The 14,825-nt window shown below is 40.2% G+C and overlaps 2 protein-coding genes across 3 annotated transcripts; one reads left to right on the forward strand and one right to left on the reverse strand.

Moving 5' to 3' along the window:
- Positions 1 to 555: 555 nt before the first annotated feature.
- On the reverse strand, positions 556 to 8,384 carry LOC111232412. Its single transcript, XM_022759913.1, has 7 exons — positions 8,296 to 8,384; positions 5,535 to 7,026; positions 5,298 to 5,449; positions 3,101 to 3,482; positions 2,786 to 2,918; positions 2,417 to 2,634; positions 556 to 1,589 (listed from the first exon to the last, which is right to left on the reverse strand). The coding sequence occupies exons 2-7, from the start codon at positions 6,426 to 6,428 to the stop codon at positions 1,344 to 1,346; spliced, it is 2,025 nt and encodes a 674-aa protein (XP_022615634.1). The 5' UTR covers positions 6,429 to 7,026; positions 8,296 to 8,384; the 3' UTR covers positions 556 to 1,343.
- On the forward strand, positions 7,928 to 14,315 carry rad9a (RAD9 checkpoint clamp component A). 2 transcript variants are annotated; one of them, XM_022759916.1, is made up of 12 exons: positions 7,928 to 8,191; positions 8,303 to 8,373; positions 8,543 to 8,616; positions 8,756 to 8,804; positions 9,797 to 9,911; positions 10,087 to 10,186; positions 10,402 to 10,508; positions 11,158 to 11,264; positions 11,464 to 11,528; positions 11,619 to 11,717; positions 12,666 to 12,906; positions 13,879 to 14,315. In XM_022759916.1, exons 1-12 carry the CDS (start codon positions 8,158 to 8,160, stop codon positions 13,984 to 13,986), a joined length of 1,170 nt encoding a protein of 389 aa, XP_022615637.1. In that variant the 5' UTR covers positions 7,928 to 8,157; the 3' UTR covers positions 13,987 to 14,315. The 2 variants fall into 2 exon arrangements, with proteins under 2 accessions (XP_022615637.1, XP_022615638.1); XM_022759917.1 differs by lacking the exons at positions 7,928 to 8,191; positions 8,543 to 8,616 and having other exon boundaries at positions 8,334 to 8,373.
- The last annotated feature ends 510 nt before the right edge of the window (positions 14,316 to 14,825 follow it).

Below are 14,825 nucleotides of genomic sequence, written 5' to 3' on the forward strand. Positions count from 1 at the left end.
GTTAAAACACATTATCCAGCACCCTTGCCCAGGATAACAAGATGGTGGGAGGGTGACTTTAAGAGGTGAAGGATACCTCATATCTGTACTGCAATGAAGCTACAGTACTGCTAGCAGACAGTTAGCTTAACTTAGCACAAAGGATGGAGGAAACAACCTGGCTGTGCAACCTGCACTTCTAAAACTGAGTAGTTAACATATTATGTCTCATTTCTTTAATCTGTACAAAAACCAATGAGTCAAAATGACAGAGTGAAGTTTTAATGTGGGATTATGCACCAGACCATTTGTTTTTGGCTGGGTGCAGCAGCTGGCCAGGCAGCCAGCAGAAACTCTGAATTAAACATAGTTTTATATGTTGTGTCAGTCTTCTCATCCAACTCACAGAAAGAAAGCAAATAAGCATATTTCTCAAATGTTGAAATCTTCCTTTAATGTTTTTCTTAACCTTGTTGCTCCACTCACATGGATGCATCACTGTAGCTCTAGGCCCAGTCTATAAAACAAGAGACAGAGAGTAAAAAATACTGTCCGACTAAAAAAAAAAAAAAAAAAAAAGTGCTTCCCTCTGACTCCAGTAAGAAAATGGCTCCAAAATGGGGTTTCACCATTTCAAGCGTTCAACAGAGAGTAGCAGACAAATTAGAAATCACTGCTTCAGCTCCAAGTCATATCTCTTTCCCCCTCTGGGGTTAATTGTCAGGATGGCCGGACGGGGAGCCATTACCAAGAAGCAGAGGATATGGAGAATGAGTCAGTGCCATAGACAGCAGACCACATTGTAGTGGGCTGCTCTCCAGTGTGATATTGAAGGAGGAGGGCAACACATACAAAAGCTGTAAAAGCTGGTACAACACTGTCAATATATAATCCAGTCTAAATATACAGACAGTGGAGAGCATGGCCTTAAAAACAGTCAAGGGTAAAAAAAAGAAAGAAAGAAAAGAATAATCCACTTGAATTAATAATCTGCAGTTGATGCTTAAACATCAAAGTCCTTGTGAGATGAGGAGGTTAGATTTGCTGCCATTTTTGAATATAGGGTGCAGCTCAGAAAAACTTGGTAAATTTTCATTTTGAACAGTGGCAGAGATTGATGAGGAGCAATTGGACACAGAGGTGCTTTAAGTGTCCACAAAAGTCCAGTCAACAAACATTTATATGTTTCGTGGTTTTTACAAATACTGTGATACTGTTGGTTTATTTAAAAAGAGTCTTCAAACTAAATGAAGTTGCTTCTGAGACAAACTCACTATCTTACCAAATTTAGATTTTTTTTTCCATTTATTTAAATAGAAACAAGTGTGTGAGACTAAATGCTCTTTTTTGTAGTTTCACAGTCACTATCTGTGCTTCCTCCCCATGTTCCTTCTCTTCAGAGCCCGTATCCAGGTAGGGAGGGCAGGCCGACGCGCTGGTGCCACCTCCTCCACCGCTGCCTGCTCCACCTCACACTCCTGCTCTATCACAGAGTCCTCCTCTGCTCCCGAATCCTCCTCGGAGTCTGTAGCATCCACATCCAGCTCAGGAGCAGCAATGGTCAGCACCTCCTCTGAAAAATGAACCCGGCGGTTCTCCTCAACTCGCCTCTGATCCAGAGAAGATGAACAGAATGAACCAGGAAGGCGAACAGAAAGTGGCCAAGAAAGAATAGTTAATAAAATGACTTTTTAAAAAATCATTCTTAAGTGTTATAATTGGTCTACGCAACACTGACTGCTCATAATTATGCATACATCAACATACATGAAGTTTCTAGAAAGAAATGAATAATATTAACATGGGTTTAAATTAAGCATTAAAAAAACCATCTTGGAAATAATTTGGAAATTATTCAGGATTTAACCTAACTTAACCTAAAAACAAAGTGTTACTAATAGGCTATTTAAAAATCAGATACATATTTAATCTATAAATACATGTTATTGTGCAGACAAAGATATAAAAAATGTCTATATTGAGATGCCTTACATATGAAAAATATTAAATATTAAATAGCTATTTTGTTTAAACAATCTACCTTTTAAACAAAATTATTAAGATCTACAGTACATGACCACCTCGACCTCCCCCAATCCCATACTGCAGTACTTACTAACTCTTACTACAGTATACTGTATTTTTGCAGTTATAATACAATCTACTAATCTGCATACTACATGCATATAAAATTAAAAGGTTATTTTGTTTTTGTTTTTGTTTCTGGAGCTGTTTCATCATCAACAGTTTTCACAGCCCTGAGCAACTCCTACATTTCCTTTGTGCATTGCATTGTGGGAGAATAGTGTCAGCAGGACGCTAATAAATATAGGTTTAGAATAAGCATGTAATATAGATGTAGGACACACACATACTGTGTAAATAGCATCTTTATGTTTCATGCCACAAGGAGGCACTGTGATGCACGATATCTCACCCTTTTTGTCACTGTTTCCATAGAGGACTCTGAATCCTGGGATATTGAGTGTTTGAGGACCCCCCGAGGTGCAGGAGCAAAAGGATTAAAACAGGATGGAGAGAGAGGGGTAGGAGAAGAGTTTAGGGTGTGTAACGGCATGACAATATCGTGTTGTGACTCTCCTGTTTCATCCATCAAATGGCTGCTGGTCATGCTCAGTGAAGATATAGACCCCCCTATAAAATAAGAGACAAAAGAAAGAACTGAATTTCCCTTTTCTAAAGAACATAATTTCCGTCAAATGTGTCTGCCGCAAGTGACCACATCTAACCTCTTTCAGATCAAGTACCTGAAATATCTGATTATTCAGTATTAAGTTGTTCTCACCTCTGCCTGCCTCTCTCAGGTCACTTATTATCTCAGTTTGAAGCCTCTCGTCTCTCCTCTCAGCTGACTGATGGTGTCTCTTTCTGTTGAGGTGGACTCTCTTCAGCGCTGAGTTGTCCAGACTGTGTTTTGGCTGCATTTGAAACCAGATGATATGGTGAGCAACTCAAAAGTGAAAGTAAAAAGGTCACACAAAAAAGTAGAGTTAAAGAAATGTGGTTATGTGTGTTTTGTTTTTTTTAATAATATTGCACAATAATCACTAAAAAATATGGGAGAACATAATTTTGAGTGAGTAAGTAAGTCATGTCTGACCTCTACAAAGGATGGAGGTCTAGGTTGTTGTTCCCGTCCTCTCTCTCCAGACTGCAAATCTTCCATCGGTTCTGATAGATTAGCTGCTGTGTGAATATACTGCTGTCGTTTTCCCTCTGACATGTCCATGCTGACAGGTAGGAAAGCATCAGGCGATATTTGTGCCATACTGAAATCTGAAACTGGTGATGACTCTGTGCCCCTGAAGCTCCACGGGTTGTTGTCGTGGATTTGGAGTTGGCTCAGCTGTTCTTCCGATGGTCTGTGATTGGCTGAGGTGGCCGGTAGGTTGGGGTTAAGGAACTTTGCCCACTCTTGACCTGTGACGATCTCCTCGAGAAGGCTGAATGAGCCCAGGCCGAACTCAAAATCACTAGAGGACCTGCCACGAGAGAAGAGATTCATACTGTCAACAAATTATATGGAAAGACTAAAACCAACGCCTTATATGCCTTATTCCTCTGTGCGATAGAGCTACATTGTCGTCCCAAAAAACGTTATAAAAAAAGGCACATCATCTCTCGGGGTGACATGTCCCTTCATTATGATGAACTTGGGCAGTGCAGTTTATTTTGACTCAATCCCACATACACTAGCTAGTCCCATAAATACTGACTAGAGCAGCGGTTTCCGTCTTCTTTTGTCTGACATACCCACAACCCTGTCAGATGACCTCAAGTACCCCTTCATAGACGCCACTTGTCATGTTCCAAATGTTTTTATTTAAATCTAATCATATTTGACACTATTAATTATATAAAAGTAGATATTGTTGCAGTATTTTTTCAGACAACACACTGATCCAGGAATTGTCAGTGTTAGAGCCTAGTTTCTCCTTTTTCAGTGAACAAGTTTGCATTTGTTCTACTTTTTAACTGCTGCTTTCTGACTAGTTTTTATGCTCTGTCAATCGCAGCATATGGTTTTCAGATGTTACTCAGTTTGGTGGGAAGCCTGTGGAACCAGACTGTTCTTGGTTGGTGGTAGTGTACTGCTTATTGTGACAATAAATATACTAGAGATCAACCTCCTATTTGTGTGTTTGTTTTTCTTTTACACAACACAACACAACTAAGTGAGTACATACAGTACTGTGCAAAAGTTTTTTGGCAATTTACATTTTTAGATTGCAACATTAGCGAGGTGTCTGATTGGTCCCAAATTCATTCTGCAGCACGACAATGACCCCAAACATAGGGAGCCATAATGAACTATCTTCAGCGACAAGAAGAATAAGGAGAACAAAATTCAATAAGACTTTCAAGTACAGTGAAAAACAGTGCACAGGAGGACACTAGTGCTGTTTTTAAGGCAAAAACACCAAGGCTTTGGAGAAAGAAGACAGAAGGTATTGAGAGATTGAGAGAGCTTTGGTCTTTTAAAGGGATTTGCTGACTATAATAAGTATATAAAATAACACCACTCTTATCCTTAAACCACAAAGGAAAGGCTCATCCTTTACAAGCCATTCTGTCAGTCTCAGAGTATGAGTGTGTGTCTCTTTCAGGGGTGGTACATCAAAACAAACACCGCACCTAAATACAACTAGTATTAAACTTGATTGTTTCCATTTCATGCTACTTTCTACTTTAACTCCACTACATTTATTTGACAGTTGTAGTTACTAGTTACTTTGGGGAAATTTTTTTTTTAACAATAAGCACATAAAATAGGAATGCAATGTTATAGTAAATTAAACTACACAACAGTATATGAGGGCCATTCTGCATGCATAGTGAGTACTTTTGCCTTTGTTACTTAAGGTACATTTAGCTGACAGTTGTTTTTTAAATTGTATTTGTAATACAGTATTTTTACATTGTAGTATGAATACTTTTACTGAAGTAAAACATCTGAACACTTCTTCCATCAATGGCCTCATTTTTGATGTTCCCATATGAGACACGTTATCGAAATGATCATGTCATGTGATCATGTGAATGATGATGTCTGAGGACAGACGCTGTCAGACTGAGAAGGGTGTGTTTGACACATCAGAGGGAACATAACAGCGCAAACTAACATCACCTCTATGGTTGAAAACAGCTCAGAAATACCTCACATATCTTTCTGGTGTAACTTTAGGGCTAAGAGACGAATCAACAAAGCCTGATTGTGATAACTTTAATGTAGGGTTGACTACAGGACTGGTTTGGGTGTGTTTTTGCAATTTTAGGGCAGTTTGATGGTTGATTACCTGACATGCCCATCAAGAGTGCTGTCCTCTGTGTGTGCAGGAAGGAGTTTACTGGGATCACTGCTGTCTGATGGAAGGACGGTCCTTCCTTCCTCCTTATTTGATGTATTGATGAGACTTTCTGCTCTCAGTAGCTGGTTTGGAGGTGAAGTCTGCAAAGTAAACAAGCTGAAGTTTTACTGTTTTTTTTTTTTAATTTTGATAATATTGAGTAAGTAATAAAAAGGCACAACTCACCTCAGTTCCTTCCTCACTTTTCTGGTCTACTCTCCCACCTTCTCCTTTTCCCTTTTTGCCAAAAGTCCCCGTCCTGTCCAACCATCTCTCCTTAATCTTCTGCGTCCATCTCCTCGTTTTATTCTCAGATGATCGCTGTTTTCTTCTAGAGCTGCTGTTTGTTGTTATTTGGCTATTTGCAACAAACTTTATGTCTTTACTCTGTGCCAAAGCTCCCAATCCTCCATTTCCCATATGCAGGACTTTATTCTCTTGACTTTCCGTATCAAGATTTGCATCTGTGGGCGTCAAGGACCACTTGTAACCCCTGGGTTTAAAGCCCTGATCCTGGACCTGATTCTGTCCCAACATTGTGACAGCATCTTTATTACCAGGAATGTGTCCTGTCATTGGAGACCTGCCATAACTCACCCTTTCCCCGTCAGTCCTCTCAAAGGAAGTGGTATCAGCATCCTTATGTGATTTAGCGGGAAACAGCTGTCCTGTTCCTGTTGGGGTGATCCCAGGCGATGTGGCCTGTCCCCACACCCTGTTCTCACCCGTGTCATTATCAATGTTGCCTTTCTGGGTGGGAAAGGAAATGAGACCCCTGTCATGACCTGGTTGCTGTATTTCCCCACCTTTGAGGCCAAAATTACTGTCCGCAGCAGAGATCCCACACTCTCTTGATGGGATACCATTGGTCCATAACTCAAAGCTATTTACAGGACTGTTGTTTACTTTCTGGAGGTTGGAGGCTCCTCTCTCTCCATCTTCCTTCAATGTGGAAGCAGCTGTGTTGGGTACAGGTGTGTTTAGCAAGGGCTGCCCCTCTTTCACTGGCTGGAGCTTCAGTCTCTGCAGCATGGACTGCAGCAAGGCCTGAGTGTCTGTTGGATTATGTGACTGAGACATCTAGGAGGAAAACTGCCTTGTATCAAATCCAGAAGTCACAGACAGGCATGTCAACAATGAGTACATGTGAACACCGCAATAAAGTCCACTATGGATTTCAAACAGTCTAATGTAATGTGTTGCTTTGAAAAGAAACTGAATATCCAGACAGAAGAAATTAATCATGAAAAAATCATGTCACCCCTGTGTCCAGTTGTTGTTGTTAAGACTCCTGTAGGGATGTTTCCCTCTCTCTTCATGCTCCAAACTTTTCCCATCATTGGCTTAATAGTTTCTCACAGCAAATATCAAGATAGATCCATTTCTTAAAATTTAACCTCCTCAGCAAGGATAGAAACGTTTCTTTTTCCACTTCTCCATAATCCTCAAAAGTTTAAGCAGCAGTCACTCTCTCTGTTTGTGTTGTTTTGGCACAAAGCCGAGCCAAACTCAAAAGAACTTCTGACTTTGTCCTCTTGAGTCCCTTCAAAGTCTCTCTCTTTCATCAAATGTCTGAGGTTTCAGTACACGAAGACTGTTCTGGTCACACCTCTTCTCCAGCAGTCACCAGTGATGGGAGGAGGGATGGCGCACGGCAGCGTTCCTCAGATCTTACACACTGAAGCAGACCAACAGGAAAGACCAGTAAGGTGAGATAATTGTGAATTGACAGTGACTCTCCCTCTTTCTGTGAATCTCTACCCATCTTTCTATTTGCCCTCCCTTCCTTCCTATTTCTCTCCTTGACTCCCTCACTCACACGTGCACACACACTCTTCCCACTGTGACCCTTGAGTGGTAATTACAGGGCGTTTTTTGAGAGCAACTGCTATTTATGTGTCTTCAGAATGAAAGAAATAGAAAATGCCTGCAATGACTTTTGGTATAACCCATTTCATATAAATTCTGCTAATTTTTTTCTAAAACAGGCTTTACTGTCGGTGTTAGTTTCAGTAGAATCCCCTAATGTTGTACTGGAACCTGGAGAGTGCTTTTTTCTGATTTCTTTTAATTAACATTTGTTGATATTAGCCAGCTGTTAGTTACTATATTATATTTCTTTTATTTTACAGGTGTCAGATAAATGTATTGAAGTAAAAAGAACAAAATCTGTCTCTGAAATGTAGCTGAGTGGAAGTATAAAATGATATTAAGTAGAAATACATAATAAAGTATCTAAGAATTGTATCTACATTCTCCACAGTACTTAAATAAAAATAAATGAACTTAGCTACTCCTTACCACTGTTGTAACCACTAAAATCAACTTATTAGCAATACATTAAATGTAGGCCTATTTGTCCTCCTCTTAAAATATCCCTATTTTCAGATGTTAAGTGATCTGTCATTCTAAACGCCTGACCGCATCTTTAGACTAACTATGCATCTGTAAAATAAAGTCTTCTCTTTGCACTGTTTTTCTTCGCCCATTGCGCATGGCTGTAATTAACCACGCCTCTCAAGCGCCTGTGTCTCTGATTGGTTCACGGAGCGGAAGCGGGCAATGGCGGCGTAAACAACGTCAAGATCGGTGTAAGATACTGCTTAGTTGAACCACAGCCGAAAATAAAACTTAAAAACAAAACTATAACCAAATGGAGTATGTTTTCAGCACTGGGTGACATTCTGCGCCGTGTACAAACAGTCACACCCCTGCTGGTTCAGTTTTTGATGGTGTGCAGCCGGTAGTTTCGGCTAACTTTTAGCCGAGTTTGCTAACTTAACGCAAAAGTATTATCCACTTTATAGAAATGGACTGCGTCGTGACGGGAGGAAACGTGAAAGGTAGCAAACATTTTCTGCTTTATCAGCTCTGTCTTTAGCTAGAACATCAGTGTATGGAATTACTTAGCTGTTGATAGTAATACTGTATGTATGTGTGTATGTACCGTCAAGTGCTCGCCAAAGCCATCCACTCCCTGTCGAGGATCGGTGATGAGCTGTATGTGGAGCCTCAGGAAGATGGGGTGAGCTGCTCTGATAATGACACACACCCAACACTTCCTCCTACCATGCATATATCTAGTTGCTTCCTGTTGCCGCATACTTTGCGTCAATGAATAGTGTTGTTTTTTTTGTCTTTCTCTCTCTCTCTCTCTCTCTCTCTCTCTCTCTCTCTCTCTCTCTCTCTTGTAGCTGGCCCTGCGGTCTGTGAACTCCTCTCGGTCGGCATATGCTTGCTTCCTGTTCGCACCACTCTTCTTCAGCAGGTGCAGACTGTGTTCATAATCGGCACTGAAATGTTTGTGTGTGAGAGAGAGATAGATAGAGAGAGAGTCGCTGAACATCACATTATTTGTGTCATTTCCAAGAGTTTTAAACCAACTTCCCCTCCCATTTCTTGCACAGGTACACCATCCCCAGTGGGCATGCCTTCCGTTGCAAGATGGCAATAAAGGTGTGTTGAGCCATGCTTCTTCTAATGCTTTATATAAATTGTCTCTCATGGCCAGCACATTTACATGGGCTGAAATGATCTATGTCAGCCTTATCGGATGAGCTCAAGTACTTCTTAATCAGCAGCACCTGTCCTTTTGATATTATCACAGTACTTTTTTAACACATGACATAGTGACCCTGGAGCTGTTGATGTTTATTCTTGGTCTCCTTTTTTTTTCTTTTGTTACTAGGTTTGCTTTCATATTACCATTTAGACTTGCAGTGACCTCTCTGCTCATATACTCACCAGTTTTCATGAACTCTCAATCACAGTGCATGATGTTAAAGTGTTACATCTAATTCAGGTTGGTGGGAGGCATATCCTGGACAGCTGATGTTTGTGTATACAGTGACAGTAATATAGTAAAGAGCAGCATAACATCAAATTGTAATCCTATTTATGTATTTTTTTCCCCACCTACACACAAATATGTGGATGTATTTTAGTTTTAGCAACGCAAGTCCAAAATATTTCTACCCCCTGGCAACTGCAGTACCCATGTCTGGGTTTGACTGATGCCGTATCCATTATTCAGAGCAGAGCCAGATAAATTCTTCTCTCTACTCAACTTCAAACACTATCTTTCCTGTCATGTTGCTACCATGGTACTGCCTTGTGGTTATCTTTGTGTGCCTTGTGCAAAACCTCCGAGCTTCCTTGTTTTAACAGTTGTACATGACAATAATTTCAAAGGGTAGACCATTTGTCACCAAAATGTGAAGAATGTTGGGCAATTGTACACTTGTAGATTTTTTAAATTAATGTAAGGTGCGGATATATCACAAAAATATTTTCTTGGCAGCTTCATATAATAAAAAGAATGCTAATAATCCCAAACTAAACTTTTCTAAACCCACATTACAAAGTGCTTTACGAACATAGTCATGATCATATCCCCATGTGTATATTTATTTATTCCCCATTTTATGTTCCTTTTATATATGAGTCAGAGTGTGCAGGCAGTGTTCAGGTCTCTGGCGTCTCTGGAGAAGACAGTGGAAAAGTGTCACATCGAGTTGGACAAGCAGAAGGACCGCCTCACCTTCACCTTGCACTGCAAACACGGTATCAGTGCTTCACTTCCTCCTCAGATGGTTCACATTACTTTACTTTAACATGGATGCTTTTAGGAGGGTTGCAGCTCATTTATACTGACATGTTTTCTTTATTGTAGCACATCATGCATTCATTGCATGGTATTCCTGGTGTAAGTGTTTGTGTGTTGGCATTGTCTCTGCAGGCCTGCTGAAGACGCATAACCTGTCTTTCCAGGACAGTGAAAGCTTACAGGCAGTGTTTGATAAGGACAGCTGTGCCAATGTATTCAGGGCCCAGCCCAGGTTTGTGAACTCTTTCTGCATTCTTATTTGTAAAAATATTTTTGTAGCATGGACAATCCGTCTCTTGTTTTCTGTCTTGGACCCTCTCTGTTACATTTATTGTTGGTCTGCAAATAAAGTGAAATGTCTTTTATGTAGCTGTAGCTTATTGCTGTCTTCCTGTCCACCTCCCTCACTAGAAGCTTACGCTATGTTTGTTTTCCCATTGTTCTCAGGCTGCTGGTGGACACAGTCGTGCACTTCCCTCCCTCTCTGGAAGAAGTCACTGTGGCAGTGAGTGATGAACGGATGTGGGTCAGGAACCATGTAGATGAAGATACAGGTGACTTAATTGTCTATTTCTTCACACAGCAACTGCAAACTTACTTACTAGAATTTGTAGAACTTGTGAACTGTTCTTTAAGAAGTCATAACACACTTTTTATACTCATCTTATCTTTTATACTCATCACATTGGATATTCAAGTAACGTAGAATCAAAAAGAACATTTTAGTGTGACGCAACTTTGTGACAAAAAATCAGGGTCACTTTTTTGGCACATGTACAGAGATGTCAAAACTTTCCATGAAAGGAGAAAAACTAAATAGAAAGATAAACATAGCTTGAGTGTATTTACTTATATTTACTAACCCCACAGCCCTAATGAATCATTGTATCTCTGAAAGAGCTTTGTATTACAAAAATAAGAAAATATGCTGTTAATGATGTTGAGAAATTATACAAAAAAAGGGAGAGAGGATGGATATGAACCCAGTGGTGCCCTCGTTTGGTGGACAGACGTCAAATCAGAATTGCTCTGTGCAGTTTTGGCTGTCATTAGTGAACAGAGGTAGTTTTCTACCTCTGTAAGTTAACAGTAATAAGGCACTATAAAGGCACAATATAAATTTTATTTTTCTTGTTTTTAAACCTTTCTCTGCTTTTGTCTTCAGTTCACTCCTGCTTTTCTTTTCTTCTGTGTCCTTCTCAGAGCAATCCAAGGCCATGCTGACAGAGTTGTGTCTGGCTTCAGACGAGTTTGACCATTTCGCTGTCCAAGCTCACAACAGCGTCACGTTTTGTCTGAAGGAGTTACGGGTGAGACAGCAGACAAAGGGAGGAACGACAGTGCAAAAGAATAAGAGGATAAGTCAGGAGAGAGAGGGTTGGGGAGAGAAGTCCTGTAGAGGAATTGAGAGCAAGGTGTAGGCAGCTAAAATATGCTGTGGTAAGTAGATTTCTTGCATTTGTTTCTCATCACGGTTTGCTAAGGCATGTGTTGTCATCTCTCCCTCAGGGTTTGTTAGTGTTTGCAGAGTCCACTGGTCTCCCTATTTCTATGTACTTTGATGAGCCAGGAAGGTAGGCATACTCGCATACAGATATCAGTTGATCAATTGTGTTATCACAATATACTGACATTTAAATTTTGTGCGTGCCTGTGTGTTTCAGTCCTGTGGTACTTTCAGTAACAGACAGTGTCCTGGAGGGGAACTTTGTGTTGGCTACGCTTTCTGACGATCCCAACCACCGTAAAAACAACACACGACGGTAACACTCAAAACAAATTGAATAGGCTGGACTTCAGACGTCAGTCAGTTGTCAGTCAGTTGTCAGTCAGTCTTTAGAAAAGGCTTGCCAATGGCACACGTGAAAAAAAGCTGTTTCACCAAATAGTTTCTTCAGTTGTAATGACAGGCAGGAAATTTTAGCATTCATTTTGCAGGGATGCTATGCCACCTGGTGGACAATTACATTCTCTGGGTGGAGAGGCAGTTGACCACGAGCTGCAGGTGCACATTTGTCCATGTGGTCTATGGCATAGTGCAATTAACGTTTGGTAGTTTGGAGTTTTTCTGAATTGACACAAACAGCCATTTAATCATTGAAAATGTAGCATATGTGATGCATTGGACATGGCTTAGGCTGAATTTTCAACACTTCCACAATCTGGTCACTCATCACTTGTTATAAATGGAGCACAGGTTATGTAATAGATGTGGGCAGGGGTGAGTGTTCAGGGCTGTCTCTGACAAGCTGAAGTTAAGTGCAATGTCTTGTCTGTCATGGACTGGGTGGATTGGCGTTTTCAGTTAGGATTTCTTCAACTTGGCATTTTAATACCTCTTTTAAACCATCTGTGGTCTCTGTGTGTACAACATTCTGTACTTCTCCATCTTGCCAGCCAGCCAGCTCTGGGTGAGAGGGACATCACCAATAGGGTTGTAGTTGGTGTGGCTTCTCAGCACAATAAAGGGTGAAGACTTTCTGCTTGATATCAGGACTAAAGATGCTCTTCTCATGAATAGTAAAACTATTATTGAGTTTAATTTTTTAATTTCCGGACATTACAGCAGCTGGGATCTGTTTCAGCATCATGAATAAACTTGAACTTATATGTGAGTGGGCTTCCACTGAAGCTCTGTATGGAGCCTGAGAGCAACATTTTTTTAACCTTTCACTTCCTCATTCATGTCATATTTCCCCTCCACCCTGCAGAGCACACTCACCACCACCTCCCCCTCCCGATGACTTCATGAGTGATGACATTGACTCCTACCTCATCGCAATGGATACCAGTATTGCACCAGGTCCCTCGGCTACAGGTCCACCCACACCCCCATTAGCTGAATCCACATACTCAGAACAGCCTGCTGCAGCCAATCACAGGACAAGGATACACAGTGAGGAGGAGGAAGAGGAGGAGACAGCTGATTCAGACAGACCACCTAATAAGAAGGTATGGTTTTTAGATAAATTGATGAATATGTAAGGAGATAGCTGACCATTTGCATATGTCATTGTGTTTTTATAGCACAATTATAGAAAATTACAAAATAATAAAACAATGAAGTGTGAATTTTCTAACCTTAATTTACTTTCAAACCATCAAAACAATACATTACAAATGGCATAATCTAGTCCAGGTCCCAAGACACACCATAACACCATAACATTGACAGCTAGATGACACTTGAGTTTCTGTAGCAGTGCTATGTGCTGTTTAAGCACAAAATACCACATAAAGTATAAACATACATTTTGTTTCTCCTCTTGGCAGCTATGTGCTCATTAGTGGTCCTCTCAAAATATCTTACCATCCTCTGCCTTAGCCTTGTAGTCATGCACAACGATTACTGAGGCCAAGTGCAGACTCCAAACCTCCAAAATCTCTGAATATTCTTTTTTTTTTACCACCGACTGCTGTCATGTTGATGTGGGAGCTCACGACTCATCTCAGACTAGGTTGCTGATTACAAGATTATTCCACTTTAAGAGGTCAATGACTGGAACAAATGATGTGAATGAACAAATTGAAAAAAGACAGGAGAGAAGTCATTGTCACACCTCACCACCCGTTTTCTCCCTTGTCCTCTCATTGAATGACGCTCATATCCCATCAGAGACTAATATTCAAGGTGCTCCAGCTACCAGTGTACCTTTTTTTGAGGTTATGATAAAATAAAATATATTTGATTTTACTGTCTTGGCAACTGTGGCAGCTCAAGAAAAGCCTTGAACTGCTAAAACTAAATTTGTCTCATACTGGTGAATCAGGGCACAAGTTGTGAAGTCTGCACTAAGCCTATATATATTCTAACAAATGACTAGATGGTACTTTCAGATTTTTCTGTCTAACATTTGGATAAAATATACAGTGAGTATACTGTAGTCATTTAATATTTTTCCCCTCTGTGTTCTTCTCCCTTAGTTCTGTTCCTTGTTCTTTGGATCTGTGCTTCCCCCGTCTTCTCAGATGAGTACTCAACCAGTGACAAGTCAAGAAGTGCTGGCCAGTGACAGTGAGGATGACACTTAAAATAGGGTGACTATGGACTGATGGGATGTGGACCGAGAAAGATGGACTGACCTGAAAGTGGGCTCATGTGTGTCCACTTTTATTACTGTATCCCCATTCCTCCCGGACTATTTGAAAATGCAGAAATGGACATGTTGGACTTTTATTTTCAATTTCACTGTTTTGTTGTTTTTTCTTTTACCATCAGTATAGAACCACATTTATTGGATTATAATGTTAATGGTTGAAATCTGGGATTATGTGAAAATACACTTGAAGCACTTGCTGTTTTTTTTTTGTTTTTTTTTTTGAGTGTTCAGTTTGTGATCAAGGTGCAGCAGCAAAAAAGTCCCTCAGAATAAAACAAACTTATTTTTCAAAGTATGTTAACATCATTTATTATTTATTTACATGTAAAAAAAAAAAAAAAAAAAAGTTCAAGTATAACAAAGATTTAGGATGAGGGGAATGTCTGCTTCTCAAACCAGTGCCTCAACAGATAGGACAATGAAACAGGACGACCCCATCTGGATGGATGCAGTTTTCATTAAGGTGCAGCAATAACATAGCTGTAAACAATGGTCCAAACTTCTTCATCACATGAAGCGCAGCTCTTACCGTGGTGCAGGCAGTTTAAATGTCTTAACTGCTACTACTGAGACTTATCAAAAGTTATAATCATAACCATGTGCTTCAGACCAAGTCACCCCAGGTACTATTACAAATGTTTGTCAAAAGTAAGATTCAGCATAAGAAGTGGAAGAGCTAAGCGTCTGTGAGCCAGTCTTTGCAGATTGAGGTGGATCAGCTTTCTCCTTTTGCACTTGAAAACTTTTTCCCCTCGTCTGTGGTTTCTTCCT

Source organism: Seriola dumerili, unplaced genomic scaffold (genome assembly GCF_002260705.1).
Source record: "Seriola dumerili isolate Sdu_G_001 unplaced genomic scaffold, Sdu_1.0 BDQW01000331.1, whole genome shotgun sequence".
Taxonomy (NCBI): domain Eukaryota; kingdom Metazoa; phylum Chordata; class Actinopteri; order Carangiformes; family Carangidae; genus Seriola; species Seriola dumerili.